General features: G+C 38.0%; 1 protein-coding gene across 3 annotated transcripts in view; it reads right to left on the bottom strand.

The window, feature by feature from the left end:
- ULK4 (unc-51 like kinase 4) overlaps positions 1-23,759 on the bottom strand; it is a 449,508-nt gene extending 425,749 nt beyond the window's left edge. For 2 of the 3 annotated variants that reach the window (XM_064496686.1, XM_031470033.2), the window contains exons 1-12: positions 23,556-23,759; positions 18,004-18,197; positions 13,790-13,889; positions 11,801-11,940; positions 9,231-9,393; positions 7,523-7,624; positions 6,883-6,966; positions 5,149-5,224; positions 3,274-3,366; positions 2,422-2,534; positions 2,207-2,276; positions 763-859 (exon numbers count right to left, since the gene is read on the bottom strand). In XM_064496686.1, the coding sequence (XP_064352756.1) occupies positions 763-859; positions 2,207-2,276; positions 2,422-2,534; positions 3,274-3,366; positions 5,149-5,224; positions 6,883-6,966; positions 7,523-7,624; positions 9,231-9,393; positions 11,801-11,940; positions 13,790-13,889; positions 18,004-18,141 (1,176 nt within the window). In that variant the 5' untranslated portion in view covers positions 18,142-18,197; positions 23,556-23,759. The remainder of the gene's footprint in view (positions 1-762; positions 860-2,206; positions 2,277-2,421; positions 2,535-3,273; positions 3,367-5,148; positions 5,225-6,882; positions 6,967-7,522; positions 7,625-9,230; positions 9,394-11,800; positions 11,941-13,789; positions 13,890-18,003; positions 18,198-23,555) is intronic. The other variant, XM_064496685.1, reaches the window with a different exon arrangement.
- Between the last annotated feature and the right edge of the window lie 409 nt (positions 23,760-24,168).

Genomic DNA, 24,168 nt, shown 5'->3' with positions numbered 1-24,168 from the left:
GGCATTTCTTCAAAAGGTTGAACAGGGTTAGCATACGATGCAGCATTTCCAGTCCCATGGATATAAAAAGAAATTAAAACACACACCCACACAAAAATGTACACAAACATTCATAACAGCATTATTTGTAATAGCAAAAAGACAGAAACAAGCCAAATGTCCACAAACTGATAAATGGAAAAATAAAATGTGGTACATACAACAGAATTATTACTGAGCAACAAAAAGGAATATAATACTGACACACTACAGTTTGGATGAATCTTAAAAATACTGAGTGAAAAAAGCCAGTCACAGAAGATCACATATTGTGTAATTCCATTTTATATAAAATATCCAGGATAGGCAAATTTATAAAGATAGGGAGTAGATTAGTGGTTGCCTAGGACAAGAGGGCAGAGAAACGGGAAGAAAATAGCAGTGACTGCTAATGGGTACAGCTTTTCTTTGTGGGATGATGAGAACATTCTGAAAGTGACTGTGGTGCTGACTGCGTAACTCTAAGTAGGCTAAAAAGCCCCTGAATCATATGCTTTTAAATGGGTGAATTACGTGGTATGTCAATAATATCTCAATAAAACTATTATCAAAATAACTATGAAGCACCTCTCCTAACAGTACTTACTAGAAAAACCAATGATAATCAAGGAAGATGACCTAGCTGTACATTTTGCAATTTCAAACACAATTCAGAGATTAATTTGCAATTATTCTTCTCAGTCTGTACATCTTATGTAAAAAAAAAATTCCATCTCTGCTCACCTTGGTCAAAGGAGAAGCCTTCTGTGGTGAATTCTGAGTAATATTCTCACCAGGACTTAACACCACTGCAGTGCTAGTTCGCGGAGTAGGACGAGAACTGAAAAAACGCACAACAGGTTAACATTCAGATTTCAGAGACTTTATCCTCTGTTTACTCTTCCCTGGGAAAAAAACACATCTCACGGAAAATGGTAGAATATGATGCTTATATGTGATCTCATATAGAAAAATGTTTAAACTCTAATTTGTGTTTATATGACACTTATTTTTGCAACTGTTTTTAAAGTAATTTCATGGATAATTATTTCTTTTATTTACAGCTTCTATGCTATATTCAGTATATTCTGTTTTAACTAGAAATCTTAAAACACTGATTTTATTATGTCTTTAATGTCTGCTGGTCCAGCAGGATTAATGTAATAAAGCAGATCAGATATTCTACAAAGCATGGGAAATATTTATAATTTTATTTCAGAAAATGTTTGAATTGGAAAATTACCTTAGTACCTACTTAAATAACAAGTTATAATCTGCATCTATTTTTAATGATCCCTCCTAGACTTATCAAAGGCTGCTCTGTGGGCCACTCCATTACACCTGGATCTCTGATTTTGAGTTTTACGTATTTTAAGAAATTCTTCCCTTCAGATCATTAGGTCTTTTTTGATGAATTCCTTCAATCTCCCCAATAACAGGATTCTCACTCCACTTTCAACTTGTCTTTTTATTCATTCGTTAAACATGTATTTACTTAGGTCACAAAATATACCAGAAGCTGTACAAAGTTCTTTTAAAAACTGAATTTAAAATGCCTAAGATGTGTATAGATAAATTTAACATACTTTATATTTAAATACAGGTAAAACAAATCAGGAAATTTTAGTTTATCATAATAACCCCTATGTCATGAAACTTTCTCTATGAGTCTAAAGCTATGAATAAACTATAACACTTAATATTTATACACATTAAAATTGTAAACATATTGGTTTTAATCACTTTAAAATACCATTCTGACTTTATTATTTCAATAATTACAAGTACTGTTGAAGCCTCCCAGATAAAATGTTTAAAGAAATACACAACCTGCTCCTTTCTGTTAAGTCTTTATCTAAATAAAAGAAGCTGGACTTCTGGAATTTTAAATTCAATTCTGTTTGATGTGAAAGTACAAAATGAAGAAGTTTTAACCCTTATAAATAGGAAACGTTAAGGATGTTTGGTTAATATTTTGTAAAAATACATAGCAAACTCTATATTTCATTGGCCAGCGCCTAATAACAACATGGAAAGCAGACAGTGAGAACTGGAATTTGGCATCTATCCCTGTCCTTCATGTCTGTGTAACACGGTTTGCCGCCAAGACAACAGATACTAAGAAGATTTAACTTTCATCTCCCAATTTAACTTTCATTTCATTCCTTACTGCTGTTATTTCACTTACCTGAGAAGAAACATGGACTCACTCAGCTGACCCCCAAGAGTACTCTTAGGCTGCAACTCAGATGGATTTTCTGTGGCAGCAAAGTCCAGCGTTATCCATGATGGCATCAAAATACGAGCAGGGAATAATGCAGAGATTTGAGAGAGAGAGAACACGAATCAGGAACTCTCAGTGACAGCATGCCGAGCAGCGCGACGTGCCAGCTGAAAGCTCACCTAGGCGGAAGGAGTGACTGAGCTGCTGGCCGCTCTTCTCCCCTCTCGCCTGTCCACTCTGAGGACTCTTCAGAAGCTCCTTGGAATCTTGGAACCCAGGATACTCTACATTTCTGCCATTCGTCAGGAAAAAGCCAACACAATCAAACTTACTACTCCATTTTCTGTAGCATTCTGTGTTCAACAGGAGGTTGGGACTTAAATTATACATGAACTTTGGGAAAATTTTGGAGTCGGAAAAGTAGTATTTTTCACTGAGTAGCAAATGAGCACTTACTACAAGCAAGGCATTGTACTAAAAATCTACAAACCTTATCTTTGAAAAATAAACAGAAGCAAGTTTCCCTTTTATTCTTCCCCTTCCAGTATTGCCTGGACTCAGAGGCAGCAAGTACAGACAGGAGCCCCAAGAGAAGCCCTGTTTCTATTCCAAGAACAGGAAAGGGCACCACCCCCCACACAAGGGTTAGAGCAGGAGAAATCTAATTTTTAATTTTTCTCTTTCCGTTTTGTCTTGCCCCAGGCCCCAGATAATCCTGCAGCAGCTGGTTGGGAGATAGCAGTAGCTTCTGGCCAGTGCCTAAAACTCAGAGAGGGACAGAAGCCAGGTGAATAGGACTAACAACTACCATACCAAATCACTGGCTGGAGAAGGAATGACCAGAAAATGAGCAAAATCAAGAACACTAAATGTCATGACTAAACTCCTTAAGCAACCGTTAATTAAATACAAGCTTGATTCTCTGTTAATGAAAGCATAGAAATTCATGTCATTGATGCTGCAAGAACAGAACAGTAATGGAACAAGTGTTTAATAATCATGCCCCACACATAAAAATAAGCATATACAACCTCATGTTGGAATCCTCGGTGCTTGAATCCTGATCTTTTCTAGTGAAAGCATCCTTCCAAAATGAATGCTGCAGCAGGCCTGCCCAAGTGAATCTTTACAAAACATAAATGGTAAAATTCTATTTTAACATGATTCACCATGGAGTATTCCCAGGACATGTTCCAATTACATGTATCAGATTTGTTTCACACATTCTTTTTTGGAACTTCACTTTTAGAACTTCATTCAGAAATAAACAAGCTTACCATGACTATACATAATCTGTTTAGGAGTCAAAATGTTATCTAACTAGTTCACCCACATTGAAATGACTTTAGGCCACACCTAAAACCCAGACTCACTTTCAAAGCATTAAGTTTTACTACTAACAAAGTATACCCAAGGTGTACTCAAACTCAGAATGGTTAAGCCTAATTAAAATTTAAAAAAAAAAAAATTCTATCTGATTAATTATTCAAAATTCCTGTACTAAAATAAAAACTACTTTGATCAAAATTAACATACAAATGATAAAGAATCTGCAACCACATGTAATATCCCTTCCATACAAAGGGCTCCTAAAATTCACTAACAATTAAAATTACTAACAAATGGAATTCCTTTTTCATCTATCCGATTGGCAAAAATTTGTAAGATCAACAGCCCATTGTAGGTAACAGTGGGAAGGAAGGAACTTTCTCATATTGCTGTAAGTAGAAACCAGCCCACGTTCCTAAGATGCAGCAAAAGTACCAAACTTTTTAATATTCTGAGTCTTTGGCCAGGAACTCCACTTTGAGAGATTTATCCAAATGAGATGACTGCCTAAGTGAACAATAACAACAAAAGCAGACAAAAGGATATTTACTGTAGCAGTGTGTAGGATATTCTAAATTAAGAAGCATCCTTAAATGCTTAATTTTATCTAAATTAAGAACATCCATAAATGTTATTACAGGTTATCGCACGAACATTCAGCAGCCATTTACAATGACTAAGCAGACATAAAAAGAGAAAAAACTAGGTTATGGAATGGCCTCGTTTATGCAAAAAAGTATTTAATACTGGGATAGAAATACATGGACATAATTAAGTCCTAAATAAAATAAAGTATATTTGTATTGTATCAAAAGATGTCTGGAGGATTACCCACCAAAATAACACTAATCCTAAAAGCATTCTATTGGAAGCATAGGAGCGTCTTACAACTTACATTAGAACCAACATTTCCTTCTGCAGTTTTTCTCCTCACATTTAATGAAGATACATTACATGCGACACTAATTTTATTCTTCTTTTCACACTCTGAAGCAGAGACCCCAAATACTTGCCTAAAACGTCCAGTTACCTAATGGCAGAACTAGAAGTGAAAACCAGTTTCTCTTGTCTCCCGGCAGGGAGACCCCCCTCCCTCCCTACTCCCCACTCCTTCCTGTTCTCCCCGACTCCATAGCAGAAGGCTATCTAACTTTCTGCCAACACTTCGAGGAAAATTCACGCTATCATCCTGTCATGTGATACCCCCAGTATGACAAGATCATCAAATAATCACCACATTAAAATACGTTATATTAAGTGTCTTGACACTAACATCCCTGGTTCAGTAGTCTAACACAGTTTTAGCCTGAAATCCACAGTGGGAAAAAATGTACTTCCTGGATTTAGGAGTTACAAAAAAATCTGTCAGCCTATGAGGCAACTGTTTGCTACACTAAAAGAGAAACTGACTTTTTCAATTCCCAAACAGAACACTCAATGTAAACTCAGATTTTTTTTTTTTCAAAAAAAAGATAATTTGAACAGCTTTGTATATTAAAAACAGCACCATTTTAGAAGTACTATAAGAAAAAAATGATTCCACTCTTCATTCATCTTAAAACACAATCCATACATACCTTTTCTGAGGATCTTTTTGAAGTAAACCATCAAGCAAATTAATAAAATCTGAAGAAGCTTTAGGAAGAGAAGGATCTATACACAAATACCCAAAAAGAAAAAAAAAAGTGGTAAGTAATTGAATACATACTCAACATCAACATTTAAAGCAACAGTATTTTAAGCACATGAATTATTTTTAAGAGAACACTGAATATATTAATTTCAGCCTCTATTTAATGCTGGGGGTTGGGAGAGCAAATAAAAAAGTAGTTTTCCTGAACTACAAGAAAACATAAATCTCAAAAACTAAGTTCTGACTAACCTCTGAACCTTTTTATTGAACAGCTCCAGCAAGGGTCACCAGCCTGACAAACTCAACCCTTGTCTTCAACTATTAATTATGCCTCATCATCTGAGGCATTCTTAACTTGACCAGGTTTGCTTTAGAATACACTGTGATTAGAGTACTCACAATCCCTCTTTAGAGATTTTTTTAAACAGGAAAATAGTCATATTATTATGATATTGTCCAATTCCATTAATCTCCAAGTGTTTCGTCTTTCTGTATCAGACAGATATATTCCATGGTCTAATTATCAGTCCATGGGTAAAAGCGGCCATGAAGACCATGGCCAAAGCCATCAAAACAGATGGCGCTATTGGGCACTGTGGCCACAGTCTGATGAAGACCCTTGTGAAATAATTACACTGGGGCCACCAGTGCTGTCCTGACCAGACCCCTCTGATACTTTCATTCTCAGATTTCTCTTCCCTTTAACTTACAGGAGAAAACAATGATCAACGTTGTATTTAAAACAAAAGAAAAAAATCTTTAACTTAGAGGAGAAAACAAACAATACTGTATTTAAAACAAAACAAAAAAAAAATCAGAAGTTATCATTAGAAGGAACTGAAATGACTGATTTCTACAAAAAACTAATATAAATTTAATAAAAAAGAAATAGTTTTTGTTTTAAGAAATATAAACTATTTTCAAAACATCAAGTATTTTGTTTTTTCACTTAGGATGATTCTTAAAATACTGAGAATATTCTGTATTCTATTTCTTCCATTAATTACTTCCAATTTTTTTTTTCTTTTAAGCACTCACAACCATATTTTTCAAAGTCCTGTTTTCATTTTTGTGTCTTAAGATTCACGTCTTTTGTGGTGCACAGCCAAGTGTTCTATGATGTTTTTACCTTCTTTTCTTTCCTTAAAATTGTTAATGGTAGACTGTTACATTAATTACAATTTGCATGATTAAATTTCCAACACTTCAGAAATACAAGTGTATCTAGCTTAAATGTAAAAACTTGTCAGGGTAGCATTCTGACTCATCGAGGTAAGGACTGAGAAATGCCTAATTTGTTCCTAATCAAATACTAAATAGAAATAACTACACAGGACTTGAGTATGTATTACATAAATGGTACGTACACAGGAACACACAAAAAAGACATAAAAGCTGCGAGTATTTTAAATCTTTAAACCAGACTTCTTCTGACACAGGAGCACAAAATAATTTATATTTTTAAATGAGGGAAACTATCAGTAGTGCTTTCTTTTCCATTCCAGTATCTTTTAAAAAACTGCAAAGGGAATGCTAACATTTCTAAAAGTATCAGTTTGTGAATATCTATAAAATATAAATTTGAGGCATCATGAATCAATAAAAACACTTCTGGATAAAAGTGCACCTTTAGTCAGTGTAGAAAGGAAATTAACTCCATTTGTAATAAAAATCCTACCTTTTGGAATAGGTGGCAAAGGATCGTCATAAAAAATCTTTTCAATTAATTCTGATAAACTTTCTGAGAAAAATGGAGGCTTTCCTGAAAACATGAAAATGCAAAACTAAACAACAGTTTGTTATCACCAATAACTCTTAATAAATCTCAACTACAGATAGTTCAGGGTTACTTAATTTACAGGAAAAAAATATGTATATAACAGTAATTACTAAATGCCTAGTGCCTACCAGGCACATTGTCTATATATTTCTATATTTTGATAATTCAACATTTCTCATCCTAACAAATACACAAATTCACTTATAGACCATTAATTACCAGGATCCAAGGGCTACACAGGCCATTGGACTATAATTAGTTATAGGTACCTTTATAAGATTTTTCTACTAATAGTTTTTAATAGTTGGACATATTTCAATATTCCAAATTATTATCATGAAAAATACCTCCACGTCAGACGTTCCTAAAAATCTGCAGTTGCCTAGACACCAAGCAATTCAGCCAAAATCAGCACATAGAAAAATTCAGAAACACCAGCTTTTTCACATCTTACAGGTCAACTACTTGCAAACTACAGACTTAACCTTTATGTGTATGTGTCTAGCTCTGATTTTCAACTTAACCAGAAAGTATTTACCTGAGAACATTTCATAGAGCAGACAGCCCAGAGACCAGAGGTCACTGGTGATGGAGAAGTCGGTACCCTTCACAATTTCTGGAGCTGTGTAAGTAAGAGATCCTAAAAACAAAGGATAAAGAACAGCTTCGTCAGTCATTTGTACTGTTCCCAACACTCATCCACCTAAGAGAGACCAGTGAGGAGAGAGACCAGGTGAGGGGGCCAGGATGCCCAGGCCCCCTGCCCAACACTCAGTAGGCGCTCCAGTAATAGTTGTTGAGTGTTCATGTCTGTCTGTCCTCCCTGACTAGAAATTTAAGTTCAGTAAAGTCCCCACTGTCTCAGGTCAACACCAACGTTAGAAGACTCTTCGTGCCTGAGCACCACTTCCAGAGAGCCACCCTCAAGCCCACCATGACACCCAGCCAGCAGCAGATGTCAAGAGGGAAGGAGTTTATTTCAAGTGCCTTGATCATCAACATACTTAGACTGAGATTTCCAAGCCCCCCACAAGGGCGTCCTCCATTCTTGGTCAAAGAGATGAAGTATCCTCATCACGGAGACTATTCCTAGATTAACCTCAGAAGTAACTGAGCATATCTGCTAGAAACTGACTCATTTCTCTACAACACAGTCCCCTTCCCCTTACGAAAGGGGAATGTATCAAATATACATTTCTGAAATATACCACCCTCCTTGTTTTCTATAATAAAAGCAGAGTCTGCAATATTCCTTTTTATAAAATGCCATACTATGGAATAGTATTTGGGGATTTAAAAAGCCCTCTTCTTCGGCATGAAATCTTACTGCGAGACCGGCCCTGAAACTTAAATTTCCTTCACTCCTATTTTTGATGCCTATAGTTAACCGGCTGCTCCCATCCCTTTCCCTCATTGTTCTCATCCGGGGCCCCAGGACCACCAAGCCCAAGGATGATGCCCTCCCTCACATTGCCCTTTGCTTCACAGTGAGACTGCATGGGCTTCCGTGCTCCGAAGTCTCAAGTACCTGCCCAGGGAAGTTGAGGGAAAAACACCTTCACCACTTCTATGAAAAGTTCTGGTCTAAGAAATAACACTTCACACTTTTCAAGTACAGCGGTCTAACGGCCCAGGCCCCTTCCCACCATCAAAACCACCTCCCCCAGGGATGCACTCATAAAACTCCTCATTCACTGAAGAACATCAGCTACTCCACAATGTTAAGTATCTACGGAGCCACGAGTGTGTGCCAGACACTGTTGTGCCTGCTGGGGATACAGATACAACAGGGAGAGACAACCCTCGGCCATGTTTCCATGAGTCATCAATGACACGTAAAGCTAAGGATGAGACACAGGCTTTTTCAGAGGTTCCCTGGACCCTACATGGCATCAGAGCCACACGACAAACTTAAGACCATGGACAAAGCCATCCCCAGACCTGGACTTCTCCTGGTCATTATTATTTTCAATACATGTGTGACTGGCAAAACCAAAGGTGGACAGTATCTCCTTAACACATGATTGGGGGAGGAGGGTGTGGCTCAGTGGTAGAGTGCATGCCTGGCATGTATGAGGTCCTGTGTTCAATCCCCAGTACCTCTGGTAAATAAATAAGTAAGTATATAAATAAACCTAATCTCTCACCTCCTGCAAAAAAAACAAAAACAGAAACAGAAAAACATAATTACGGGGGACTCAGGCTGCCCACAACTAGAACTCTGACTTTGATGCTTCTGCACCTACCTTTGACTCTACTTTTCATGTTTTTCTTCAGTACGTTTTCCCCGCTATCACCTCCTCCTTCTTCTGCTGCCACCAAGGCAAAGAACTCTTCCAAATTTTCACCTTCCACTTTGGCCAAGCAAAAATTACTGAACTTCAATGTGCCGGGCCCTTCCAAAAGGATCTATAAAGTTTAAAAAACAAATGTGTTCAGAAACAAGTTCAAGTCAATTGGCACTTCCATCAGTATCTCTTAGAATCTCACTACAGAACTTGGAGTATTGACTTTCTCACTTCATCACAACTCAGAAAATGAAATGCTTACAATTATTTAGAAAAAAGCCAAAGAAAAATAAATATGACATTTGAATAATAATAGAATCAAATATTAAATTGTCCCTTCTCAGATGTATATGATAAATGCATCATATAACCACAGAGGGAAACCAGAGACTTTGGGGAAAGGTTTAAAAAAAAAATATGGAACAACCTTTATTCACCAATCCTCAGTGACAGTTCAAACAGGATTTGGAAACCCACCTCCAAGGGGTTGTTTATTCAAAGGAGGAAGTATGATTTAGGGTTAAGAAAGACTAGGATTTTGAAGTTCAAGATCTAGATTTGAGCCCCAGGTTCACCACTTACTGGTCCCCTGACCTGCAGAATTTACTTAACTGATGCAAATATCAATCTCCTCACCTATAAAATAGGAAAAATGATACTTAACTCTTCGGATTGATGTAAAGATTGAGGTTATACTTGATGCCAAGGGCATTTAACAGTGACTGCATGTGTTACTGTTCAAGTCGGCTAATGTAATTTGTGATTAGAAGTTACCTGTTTCTTGATTGTTGAAATCATGCCAGGAACCAGTGTTGTATTACTTTTATCTTTTCCTCTCTGCAGTGTGTGAGGGTGCTTTTCGGTCTTTAAAAGCATTTAAGTTTACCCTCAACTTCTGGCCACCAATACTAAGGATGCCTGTTAGTCCACAATAGTGACTTTTAAACTTGAGCACCTGGAGGCCCTGTGGAGAAAAACATCTAGTCCCTACTCCCAGAGTTTCTGAATCAACAGGTCTAGAGCGGGGCCCAAGATCCTGCATTTCTAACAAGTCCCAGGTAAAACTGATGCTGCCAATCCAGGGAACACACATTGAGAAGCAGCAGCAGGGGGCAGGGAAAAAAATTAAGTTGGTAAATATTTTAGACTTTGCAAGCCATAAGATCTCTGTCCTGACTACTCAAGTTTGCCACCACCGACAATACTTAGATGAAAGGGTGTGGCTGTGTCCCAGTAAAACTTCGTTTTCAGAAACAGGCATTCTGCCCGAACTCTGCCAACCCCAGTTCTAGAATAAAGGTTACATTACAAATCAGCCTGAAGCTCCTCGGCTACCAGTAGCAGACACAAGACCTCATTAAAGAACTCCCACACAAGGGCTGGCATATTCCAGACTCTGAGCCAAATCCTGCTACTGCCTACGTTCATACAAGCAGCAGCTAAGAGTGGTTTTGACATTTCTCAATGGTTGAAAAAAATTAAAGATAAATACTTCTTGATGTGTGAAAATTACATGAAATTGGCATTTCAGTGTCTAAAAATAAAGTTTTATTGAAACAAAGCCGCAACCATTCATTTACAGACTGTTTATAGCTGCTTTCAGGGCCATAACACAGTTAAGTGGTTATAGACTTAAGTATATGAATATTTCAAAGAATGTCTATTCACTACATAGTTTTTTGGAGGTTTTTAGGTTTAATTATGTTTTTATACAGACGGCCAACAGTAACGTTTAACAAGGAAACGTTCAGCTTTTCATTTCATTGTGTTCACATTAACAAAGGAAAAGTAGCAACTCAGATCAGGAACACATACAATCCCTGAGAGTATGTACTTATAAAGAGAGTAATAGATGCCACTGACTGAAAGCACACTGTCTACCAAAAAGTGTCTTACAAGTTTAATCTAAATGTAGTATGTAATCCTCACCATCTCCCTGCAATGTCTATCTCCATATCATAGGCAAGAAAACTAAGGTGCAGAGAGAAGGAAAGGGTAACTTGTCCAGGGCACACAGCTTCTAAATGAGATTTGGACACCAAGCAGGTTCTGTGACTCAACAACACTGAAGCACATTAAGTTATAATTAGTTTTACCAGAAAAGAAAATATTTGATCCATAATATTAGGCATCACACATACATAGCCAAAAATGTCATTATCAAACTAAAATAATGGCTCATAACTGTGTGCTATAATTTAAGAGCGAAGAGTCTTATTTTTTGGATCTACTGAGCTCATTGTTCACAATACACCTCAGGGGCAATAGTAATTACTCAAAGAGCCCTGAAAGGAGGGGAGACCTCGCATTCTAAAAGCTGCTTCAATAGGTAGCTTAGTAGGAACCATACAGTACTGTATGATTCCTTTCATTTAAAAAACATTTAACTTAAAATTTCAAGATGTTCTAGATCAAAACTGTACCTAAAAATAAAAACATCTTTGAGGGAGCACTAAATTAAGACACAAATAGTCAGGAAATCAAATTCAGCCATAAATAGTCAGGAAATCAAAACTTTCATAAATTACCTTCCCAGGAGAAATGTCACAAAAGAGAATGCCAAGTTGATGGAGATGATGTAATCCAGTAATTAGGTCAATCCCAAATTCTCTCACAACATCTTCTGGAAGGTTTTCATCTTGAGCAATAACCATTTCTAAGGAACCACCTGGAAGTTGATTAAAATTACCCACTTTAAGTCACGAACATTACACAGTGCCTCTGGGAGGTTCCACACTGGGAGCTGAGCACTAAAGCATGATCAAATCAGACCCCTGAACAGTATGGCAGGGTAAACATACATGTGAATGAACAGTGATCCAAGTACCCTAACAGAAATCTGCATCCTTGCTCCAGAGTCAGCTTAGAGAGAACAACTACTTGGTCTGAAAGGTGGTCAAAAAGTAAGCTAGGGGGCTGAAGTGAGAATCACTCTGATTGCTCACTCCAGATCCCTCAGGAAATGAACAGCTACAAAAATTAGTGTTATTTACCTAAACCATGCACTTTAATCACATTACACAAAGTACAGTCATGCTTATTCCTGTGCAAAGTTAGGTCACATTCAGCAAGTACTGCATGGCAAAAAAAAAAAAAAAAGATTCTCTTCCCGAAGTTAGAAAATCACCAAGTTTAATGTACACCACTGATGATATAAAAGGCCAATGGGAAACACACAGGCAATTCCACATCTATATCCTTTCAGGGTCCCAGTCACATCTCTATCATCTAAGTGCCAGAAACAAACTTTTTTTCCCCCAAGGTCAAGATTATTAATAGCAGTCAAGTTCAAAGAAAGTGAAGTCGTAGCCGGCATCTGCAAGTTCTTTCAGAATTACTGTGATGAAGGTAGGAGGTAGTTTGAGTTTTGTTCATTTTGTTTTGGTGGGTGAGGCACCATTCCACACATAGGTATAAATTAGAGATAGGCTATTATACTGGTCAGTGATCAGAAATAATAGTCAAAGCAGTAAGAAATACAGGTTAAGTCCCCTGCTCACCTCAGCAGTGTGCACATTTTACGAAAGTAATTAAACCACTGTCTGCTCCTACTGATTCAGAAAAGTAAAATGCAAGTAAGTTATTATTCCAAATAACCTCTTTCATGATTCAGTTTTATAAATTGAGTGCCCATAGGTAAAAGACTCAGAGCTAGAAATAATTACAATATATCCTAGTATTCTTTATTATTACTCAGTGTATGAACAGAAGTACGCTGGACCTGGTCCTTGTTACACTTTCTTCCTGAAGACACAAAAACTAAAAGCCCAGATAGTATCTATGTATTTGGTCACCTTTCTCCCTGTACATAGTCCTGGAAAGTTGTAACAAGCAGGAGCTATAACATGTTATCTCTAGTAATTGGGAGGTGGTGGAACGTGCTGGTTCTTTATTAAAAGCAAGTATCCTTTTCATAAAAATAAAAAGATGAGCACTTTATGGACTAATTAGCTATAGCTAGTTGATCTAAAATATTTTGTTACTAAATATGAAAGCTTGTTTGATAAATTAATCATCACTAAAAAATATTTCTAAATTATATGTAGGTGATTTAGTAACATTTTATACCACATTAAAGTTAATCCCAAGACAAACAAGTTCATGCTGTATAGCATAGGGAACTATATTCGGTATCTTGTAATAACTTATGGTGAAAAAGTGTATGAAAACGAATATACATTCATGTATGACTGAAGCACTGTGCTGTACACCAGAAATTGATGAACACTGTAAACTGACTATACTTCAATAAAAAATATACATACACAAATAAACACTGAACTTAAAAAGTTAACCCCAAATTGAATTTTATGTCTTCCTCTTACCAAACATCTCTGCTCTTTTCCCATCCCTAATATCGATCAAACAATAGATGTTCAAGTTAACACGGGTCAGTAGTATCAACACTGCTTATATTTGTAACAGAAGAAAAACAGAAAATAACAAAACCTCCATCATATGTTTTTTCAGAACTACTTAAGGTGGCTACCACTGTAGCACTTCTTACACACTCTTACCTGTGCAGAGCTCCACGACTAGCCAGAGATGATTGCTGGTTTCATACCATTCGTGAAAAGTTACAATATTCTTGTGTTTAATTTCATGGGTGAGACGGACCTATAAAAACACACAGCATTCACACTAAAACAAAAAGTTCTTAAAACCCTTCCATCTACTGAGAAAGCCCTAAATGCACATCTGGGAAATAGATAAGGAAACAGTGGAAATTATTCGGTGGAATTCTATACAGACACTAAGAATGATAGTTATAAAGGCTGGTGACACAGAAAAATGCTAACTTAATGCACAACCTTTAAAAAAGAAAGAAAACCTTGTGCAATAGTTTTGTGTCTTTGTGTAAATTAACACTGCAGAAGAAATAGTCATAGGAAGATGACCAGAAGGTATACATCAAAATAGCTGCAAAAACTGGAGTTTTAAAATTCTTTCTACTTCTCATATTCTATTTTCTATATTAAGTACACAGTACTTTAATAATCAGGAAAAAAATAATTTTAAAGGAAAAAACCTTTTAACAGAATAACAGTTAAACAAGTTGTAAATCAACTTGTTATTAGGCCAACATTATAGTAATTATTTAATTTTATAACATGGAAAAATGACGATGTTACAATGTTAAGGAAAAAAAATTATAATACCATGATTAGGAAATTTTAAAACTAAGAAAAAAAGACTAGAACCAAAACAGAAAAGTAAATGTCATCAAGTGATAAAATAATGTTGCTTTTTTTCTTTCCAGCCATTTTTCTGTATTGTCCAAATTTTCTGTAACAATGTATTACTTCTATCATAATATTTAAAAGCACTCTCAGAGGATTCTATGTTTAAAAAAATATTCCTAGTGAATCCTAACATCAATTCACCTAGATTATTAAAAGAGGAATCATTACCATGAACATTCTGATCTTAAAATGTACATTTCCAGTTAGATTATAATACGTGTGCTCCAAAAACAAGAGTGAATTCAAAACTCAGTAATGATAAAGATGCAAAAGCCTGTCCGTTAAAAAAATGCTAAGTTGCTTTCTCCCTTTAAAATCCCATTAAATACAGGAACTAAAACCACAAAAATGTGCGTATTAGCAAACCATCAAGACTCATATTGCTGACAACTACCCAAGTGCTCTGGATCCTTGCTTTCTGATTTTCTTTAAAGAACAACAACAACAAAATTCACATACAAATTCTAATGTCACTCAACACAGGGTAATGGGTCCTTGATTTGTAGAAATACAGAGCTCCCTCTTTTGGAAATGCAATCTGGCACACTCTAGAAACAACTAGGTGGGCTTGTACTGTGGCAAAAAATAAAGGAAAATGAATTTACAAAACTTAAAAGACAGAAAAGGAGAAAACCAAAAATCTGAGTGGCCAAGAGAATCTGAGGAGCACCTTGTAATAATTCCCAATATAATGCCAATGGAAAATGAGAACACTTGGTGAACGTTAAAATGGATGCCTGCCGATTCAAGCATGGGAAGAGGGAGGTCCTAGTGGAAAAATTAAGGAAGTATGGAAATTCCATCAGAATTCAGGCCACATTCAGGCCACAGCACATCCCTCCAAACCTCCCCATCACTCAATATACACCAAGTACTTAGGCTTCCAGACACTGGGCTGCCAATCTCACCCTCCACCCTCACCTCAACCACCCATCTGCAGCCTTCACCGTCCAACATGGGAGCCACTTGCCATACAAGGCAACTGTGCTCTTGGACAGCAGCTGGTCTGAACTGAGATGAGCTCCAAATATGAGATACACACCAAGATGCTCAACACAATATCAAAAGAAGAAAGAGTATCTCAGTAACTTAATATTGATTGCATGTTAAAACAATACATTGTCTATATTGGATTAAGCAACAGATATTAAAAAAATTAATTTCACCTTTTTATTTTTCCCTTGCTAAATGTAAGGACTATGAACTTGCAAATCAGATTTGTAGCCCCTGTCATATTTCTACTGGAGAGCATTGCTAGATTTTTTACTAGTAAATGTATCCTCCAAAATCTCTTCCACACAACCTAGTCCATGACCACCACTCACTCACTTTCCAGCTTACTCACCCAAATACTCCAATTCTGGTTCAGTTCAACCCTCCACACACTCTGCATATACCCAAGTCACTGAAACAGACACAAACTATGCTGACTGAGCTACCCTGAATATATGATCCCCAATCTCAAATGGCACCAGCCAGTCTGTCCTCCAAGTGATTATGCACACCTTTTCTTTCCTCTTTTCTAAAACACTGCCTTCCTGTTCCTCCATCTCCTAACTGTTGACTTAGCTTCTCACCTCAGAGAAAACGTTCTCAGAAGAGAAATTCCTTGTGTTCCCAGCTGAATCTACTAACATGCATCTTGTCCCATATACCTGTCTCCCCTCAATGGTCCACACTTCTTTCAAAAGCTAACACTTCCTCATAGCCATGAGAATTACCATTTTCAAAAAAACAAAAACAAAGACAGAAAATAACAAGCACTGACAAGGACGTGAAGAAATTAGATCCCCTGCGCATTGCTGGTGAGAATGTAAAATAGTGGAAAACAGAATGTCAGTTCCTCAAAAAATTAAACATAGAACTACCATAGGATGAAGGAATTCCACTTCTGGATATATACCCAAAGGACTGAAGGCAGGGTCTCCAAGAAATATCTGTGCACCCATGTTCACAGCAGCATTATTCACAATAGCCAAAAGGCAGAAGTAACCCAATGGTCCACAGAGGTGAACAGGTAAGCAAAATGTGGTGTATACATACAATGGAATAGTATTCCTTTCTTAAAAAGGAAAGAAATTCTGACACATGCTACAAACATGGATGAAATTTGAGGATACCATACTAAGTGAAGTAAGTCCCCAAAAGACAAATTCTGCATGATTTCACTTACAGGAGGTAACTTGAGAGACAGAAAGCACAACAGTGATTGCCAGAGGCCAGGGAAAGGTAAGTGCAGAATTATTTAAGGTATACAGAGTTTCAGTTTTGTAAGATGAAAAGCATTTTGGACAATTCAATAACCAAAGTCTTGGTACTTACCCAAAAGAGTTGAAAACTTAGGTCCACACAAAAACCTGCACATAGATGTTTATAGTAGCTTTATTCATAATTGAAGCAATCAAGATGCTCTTCAATAAGTGAATGAATAAACAAACCAGTATATAAACACAATGGATTAGTGTTCAGTAGTAAAAAGAAGGGCTACCAAGCCACAAGTAGACACAGAGGAAACTTAAATTCACATTGTTAGGTGAGAGAAGCTGATCTGAAAAGGCTACATACTGTCTAATTCCAACCATATGACACTGTGAAAAGACCAAACTATAGAGACAATAAAAAGATCAGAGGTTGCCAGGGTTTGGAGGGTGGAAGAGGAATGGGAGAGGTGAATAGGTGGAGCACAGAGGATTTCAGGGCAGTGAAATTCTTCTGTATGCTAGCATAATGATATGTGTCATTACACATTCGTCCAAACCCATGTAATATACAACCCCAAGAATGACCCTAATGGAAACCATGGACTTTGAGTGATTATGACGTGTCACTGTACGTTCATCAAATGTAACATATGTACCACTCTGGCAGGGATGCTGATAATGCAGGGAGGCTGTGCAAAGTGGGGCAAAGGGTTTATGGGAAATCTCTATACCTTTCTTTTAATTTTGCTGTGAATCTAAAACTTTTTTTTTTAAATCTCTTAAAAAATGTTCTCGAGATGATGATGGCTATACAGCACTATGCATGTATTTAATACCATCAAACTGTACACTTAAAATGGTTCACATGAGAAATTTTATTTTACCACAATTTAAAAAACAAAAAAGGGTTTGGAAAAAAAGTGAGGTTTGGTCCAAGGAGTCTGGGCTGTAAAGTGTTACAGTGATTTCAAACCTAAGTCACTCTCACCCAATGTCCTTCCTTTCGAAAGCTTCATAATCATGTACTAAATTTTAAACAATCTAATATAAACTATACTTTCCCTGACACAAAAACAAAAAACAAAGTAAAAAAAAGTAAGTTACTAATTACTTGAGTATGTTTATTAGTCATTATTCAGGACTGGTGGCACTAGACAGACAGAAGGCTGCCCATTCCAGATTGAAAATGTGGCATTTCTTACAGTGAGTCCAATGGCTTCTGATTATGTATTTTACCTGAATATATATCTGTCTTTCCCCAAAGGGAGGGATATATAGTTGACTTACCCAGTTGGTTATTTCAGGCCTCTTGCACTTATCAGTACAAAGAATAGCTACAAAATTGATTGTTCCTTTCCGTCGCCCTTTATAGACGACAGTCTTGCTTCCTTTGCCAATCTCCTCGTACAGAATGAAGTTTTCCATCTCTGGGCTGACTTCTCACATTTGATAAAATGACAGCCCAATAGCATCTTTAGCTCCTAAAAAGTAAACAAAAATGACACTTATAAATGCAAGCCAGTTGTATGATTAATTGGCCTAGGATATTTCATATGTAAATAAATCTAATAGTTTTATAAATTCAATGTTGAGTAGTTGTTTCTTTTTGTAAAATGAAAAAACTAAGGAAAAAAAAAAAGAAACAATTCAAAAACCAATATTCAACTTCCTAGCAACAAGATCTTAACAAAAATAATGAAAATGACAGCTAATTCCAACACATCAAACGAAATCTGGAACCAATGAGATTTCAGCCAACGTATTTCGGTACTTTTCTTACTTTCTCTGATACAATGGAAGGCACGTTGTGTCATTAACTGTATAATGAGTGGGGAAACATATGCCCCACCTAAACCTTGAATTTTGAGAAATGACAATGTATGTGAAAACACTATAAACAAATATGGAATGACAGAATCTCTATGGATTAGACAGAAAAACTAAGAGTCAATCCAAGTATTATTCGATGTTAGTGGTCAGCCAATTACTGGTCCCTGGGCCAAATCCAGCCTGCTGCCTGTTTTGTAAATAAAATTTAATTGGAACATAGCCCCCACCCATTGATTTGTACACTGTCTAAGGCTCCTTTCAGGCTAAAACAGCAGAGGTGAGTAGAAGTGATAGAGACCCTACAGCCTGCACATCCTCTAAAATATTCTATCTGGCACTTCACAGAAATAGTCTGCTAACTCCTGTTTTAAATCAAGAATTTTTTTTTAAACCATCCACTTCATTCTTGAGGATATCAACAGTTAAAAGATTTCTTTTTCTTGGCCAACAAAATCCCCTAATTTTCATGAGGGAATAGTGATTTGACGTAGTCTTTTATCAGTCTAGATTTTTATTGAAAATTGAAATAAAATAATGGATTCAATATATTAAACAAATTTACAACAATATAAAGTATTTACTCAACTAAAAATACCTTTTAAACTGGCATCCCTTTGGGAGGATTATGCATGCAAACCTATAGAAAACTCCCCAGAAATTACCCAGGCGGTAAGATACCCTCTTTAAAAATAGCTTGTAGTTTGATGCAACCATTATGCAAAACAGCATGGAAATTCCTCAAAAAACTGAAAATAGACTTACCATATGATCTAGCAATCCCACTCCTGGGCATATATCCAGACAGAACCTTAATTCAAAAAGATACATGCACCCCAAGGTTCACAGCAGCACTATTTACAATAGCCAAGACATGGAAACAACCTAAATGTCCATCAATAGATGACTGGATAAAGAAGCTATGGTATAGTTATACAATAGAATACTACTCAGCCATAAAAAAGAATAAAATAACGCCATTTGCAGCAACATAGATGGACTTGGAGAATGTCATTCTAAGTGAAGTAAGCCAGAAAGAGAAAGAAAAATACCATATGATACCAGTTATACGTGGACTCAAAAAAAAAAAAAAAGACAAACTTATTTACAAAACAGAAACAGACTCACAGACATAGAAAACAAACTTATGGTTACCAGGGCAGGGGAAATGGGAAGGGATAAATTTGGAGTTTGAGATTTGCAGATACTAATATACATAAAATAGATAAACAACAAGTTTATACTGTGTAGCACAGGGAACTATACTCAATATCTTCTAGTAACTTGTAGTAAAAAAGTATATGAAAACAAATATATGTATATTCATGTATGAAGTATTGTGCTGTACACCAGAAACTGATACAACATTGTAAACTAACTATACTTCAATAAAAATATATTTTTAAAAAGCCCACCCCTCAAAAAATAGCTTATGTTTCTGTATAATACCCAGTAAGTCAGAACCTATAGTAAACTATCTATGAAACAGAGAATGTAAAAAAAGTAGTCAATTAACAGATAAGAGTTTTCTTTGGCAGTAGATGCAAATGTTCTAAAATTAAACTGTACTGATAGGGCACAACTTTGTGACTATACAAAAAATCACTGAGTTGTACATTTTTAAAGGGTGAACTTTATGGTATGTGAATTTTAACTCAGTATTTTTATTGATATAATTAACATGTAACAATGTATATAACTTTAAGGTTGATTTATTTATGTATTAGAATATGATTACCGTCAGTTAATATTCTATCACGTCACATAATCATTTCTTTTTTGACAAAAACAGGCAGAGGAGGCAGATGTGGCGAGGAGGCAGTAGTTTACTAACCCCTATCTTGGTATGGGGAACCATTAATCTAAGAATCACACTAATTCTACGATTCCATCTTCCAGTGAAATTAAGACTTACCAGGAAATAGGAAAAATTCTACTATAAAAACTTACAGGCTAGTAATTACATTTAGTCATTTGGATTATAAATCTGTTATCTGATATCTAGATCAAATCAGAAGAAGTCAAACCAATGACAATGAATTTTTTAAATTCTAAGTACAAAAATGTGGGAGAATTTTGAATTTAAATCAAACCCAAAAAAGGCATATAGTAAAACTGTTCATTAAAGGAAACAGATACTTAGATCCTTTTACATTCCTCCCTAAAGCCCACTCATTAAAAAGAACTGTAAAAAATAAACAGAAACAAAGGAAGACAACATCTACTTGTTAAGGCTTTTAGCCTTAAAAGGACATAAGGTCACGAAAGAAAAACTGCAGTTTGCCCAAATCTAGGCTTGATATTTAGGGCATCTGATATCTGAACAAAGGCTACACCTAGATGCAGACTTCATGGCATCCTAAGCTTCCCAAAACTAAGCACCAACGATGAGGTTTTCTCAGGCTAGTTGCTTACTGCAGAAATTGGATTCCAAATTTCTCTCTTACGGTCAAATCTCTATATGCTTTCATCAATAATAACAACCCCAACCCAATTTTATGGGAAGAACTGGAAGACATAGCCTTCAAGGTCTTATAGCAGAATTTGATAAACCCACCTGCCCTTGGGCATCCCAATGATTTTCTTTTTTCTTTTTGTATATGAAAAGGAAGAGAATGTCTTTGAGGTACTTTACCCAAAACCATGGGGACCACCAATGACCCATAGGGTATTATCCAATGGATATCAGGATATTTTAGTCACAATCTGTATGTTCTCACATTGGACTGAAGCCTTCCATTATAGGCAGGCTACTACCTTTTCTGTGGCTAAAGTCCTTTCAGAAAAGACCATCCTCACCTGGGGAACTCCTCTCAAACTTCACAGTAATCCAGGAGCCCACTTTACCAGCTAAGTGGTTCCACAAAGACGTGCTCTTCGGCCAAACACTGTGCTTCCCACCCTCAATCCTCTGGTTCAGTCAAATATTAATGGCATTATTAAGGCTCAATTGGCAACATGTGTAAAGGCCCTCCAAACGCCCTGGCCAAAAGCACTGTCATTGGTCCTTCTCAATCTTAGATCCACCCTTTTTGGAATGCAGGAGCTCTTTCCCTTTGAGACAGTCAGAGGAAACCCAATGCACCTGGCTCCTGCTTATAATCCACAACTAATAAAATGAGAGAGGCTCCAATATTGAAAGACCTAATTGCTTCCATTAAAAATAACCGTGTATTAGTAGAGCAATCTTTTCACAGTGTGCCATCAGGAGACAAAGACTGTAAGCATCACACCTTACAACCTGGAGATTCCATTTACTGGAAAAGCCACTTCCAGAAGAACTCTCTTCACCTCACTGGAAAAGCCCTATCAAGTAGTACTAACCAACACCTGTGCCACCAAACTCCGAGGACAACTCTTGGATTCACAAGACACACCTAAAGAAAGCACCCAACCCTGATTGCCAGCACCTCCTCTGGTGACCTGAAAGTAAAGATTTCCCAGAATTGAAGCTAATGATATCTGATAAGATAGCTTTCCCAAGGCATCTGGACCAGGCCTGCTGGAAGTCTGTCAAGGTTAGGCTGCACCCCACGGGCCTGCAAGCCTTGTAGCTGCCCAGCCTCAAGGCTGAAGAAAAAGCCTGGAGTAACAGACATCAGTGGCTTATTAGACAGAGAATCTTATACGTCTGAAGTCAGGCCCTGGAGCGATACCCCACTGTGTGCAGCAGACGGTGGGCAGAACATGGCCACGGTCTTCCTAATTGCGGGAGGAGTCAGCTACCATTTATACAGGGGAATTGATATCACCTGGGCTCATCAGTCACCAGGGACTAATTAAGCCCTGTTAATTTAGAGGATTGGATAGTCATGTGAGTGAAGCAGGGTTGGTCAAGCAGGGGATATACAGAAAACAAGAGAACCGCCATCTTGAATGGCTTAACCATATATAGTCTCCAAACCTATGATGACGGCCTAAGACTTCAGATGATTTCCAATGTCTATGATCTTGATAACACATAGATTTTATATGAGAAGTGTCTGAGAGTTCTCCCTCCAACCCCTCATTACTTGTGACCTTAATAGGTTTCCCATCTGCACACTTTCCCTCCAGTGTGAAACCTACAACCAGAAACACTGTGGGACAAAAAGCCTCGGAAACTAGAAAACTTGATCAGCAATGTTTTCATAGAAATGTAACAAGTTCATACACAGAAACCTCAGTTAAATAGAGTTGGGAAACCAGAAGCAGGGAGCTCTCAAGCCTTGCAAAGATAGCAGAGACCAGGGGGAAAGAGACCGACTCTTAATCCTGGCTAGGACTCAACCAAAGCCATGGCCTGTTTACTAGTCTTTCCACCTCCCACAGGAGCAGCATCACCAACACCTGGGAACTTGATAGAAATGCAACTTACCCTCCTCCCCCACCACCACCACCTACAGAATCACAAACTCTGGAAACCGGGACCGGAACTCCGTGTTTTAACTCGCCCTGGGAATGCGCGCTACCTTTGAAAACCTCAGGCCGAGTCAACCTTTCCCGAGGGCACAAAAGGCGGCAGACACTATGCTAAGCACTCAACAGGTGCTCCCGCTCGCAGCACTTTACGGACCGAACCAACTACAGGCTTTGAGCTTGGTCTGACCTCCAAGGTACAGGCTCCGAGTCGCTACGTCAACACCGCCTCCTCGCCACTCCAAGTAGCTCGTAGCCAGCGAACTGGCGGCTTTTATTGCCTCCCCACATCCACAGACATCAGTCAGCGAGGCCGACTTAGAAGCCGGGAAGCTAAACCCGAGTTTTACTAGGTAAAATTCCGAATATGGGGCCTCTATAAAGCGCGTCTTCCGAACCCAAGTCCTAGAAGAGAAGCTCCAAGTACCCTGAACCAAAAGTTGTGTAGGGTTTAACGCAAGCACCAAGCGAGCCCAGTAAGGGGGCGCGGGGGTCACAGCGACCACAGAAGGAAGGAGGTGGGCAGCTCCCTACAGGCCTGTAGTCTCTCTAGCAAACGCTGAGAAAGGCAGGAACTCAGACTCCTGGCCCCCAAAACCGCCAGCGCCGCTCACCTGCACGCTCTGTGGGGAGAAGCCGCCGGCCCACTGGACGACTGTAGAGAGTGAGCGCGTCTTCTCCCCTCCGCCTCTTAGGACCAGTCCACTGGTCAAAGGTCAGGGGCGAAGCAATGGAGCAAGGCGGGAAGCACAGGAACAACGTGAGGCCGTGCGGGTCCAGCACCCCTCCGCGCTTGGATTGTCCTTGCCCGTCTCCAGAGCAGCACGCAGAACGCCGGAAAAAGCGTAGGGCGCTGATTGGCTGAGCGGTTTCGGTTCCCATTGGCTGGAGCCCGGAAGTGGGAGGCCGTGATGGAGCGTTCGTCCCATCTCACAGGGAGTGAGGACTAGGGGTTTGCGGGGTTAGAGGCTGCTTGCCTGGGCAGTAGTTGGGTAGTTGGTGACAATGGAGTCCTGGTCCCTCGTCATTTCTTTCCGCCCTCACTGTCCTCCTACGTTTCCTTCCATCCTTTTTCTGACACCCTCTGGAGCTCAGGTGGACGTGGCGACGTAGTCTGGGTAATGAATGGCTCCTCGGGTTCCTCACCCTTTAGAAGAGAAAAGACTATGGATTATCTTCTTTCTGGTACGTGAAAAAACAGACCAGATTCTCTAATCTCAGGTTGGT

Source organism: Camelus dromedarius, chromosome 17 (assembly GCF_036321535.1).
Source record: "Camelus dromedarius isolate mCamDro1 chromosome 17, mCamDro1.pat, whole genome shotgun sequence".
NCBI lineage: Eukaryota > Metazoa > Chordata > Mammalia > Artiodactyla > Camelidae > Camelus > Camelus dromedarius.
This window is presented reverse-complemented; position numbering and strand designations above follow the sequence as displayed.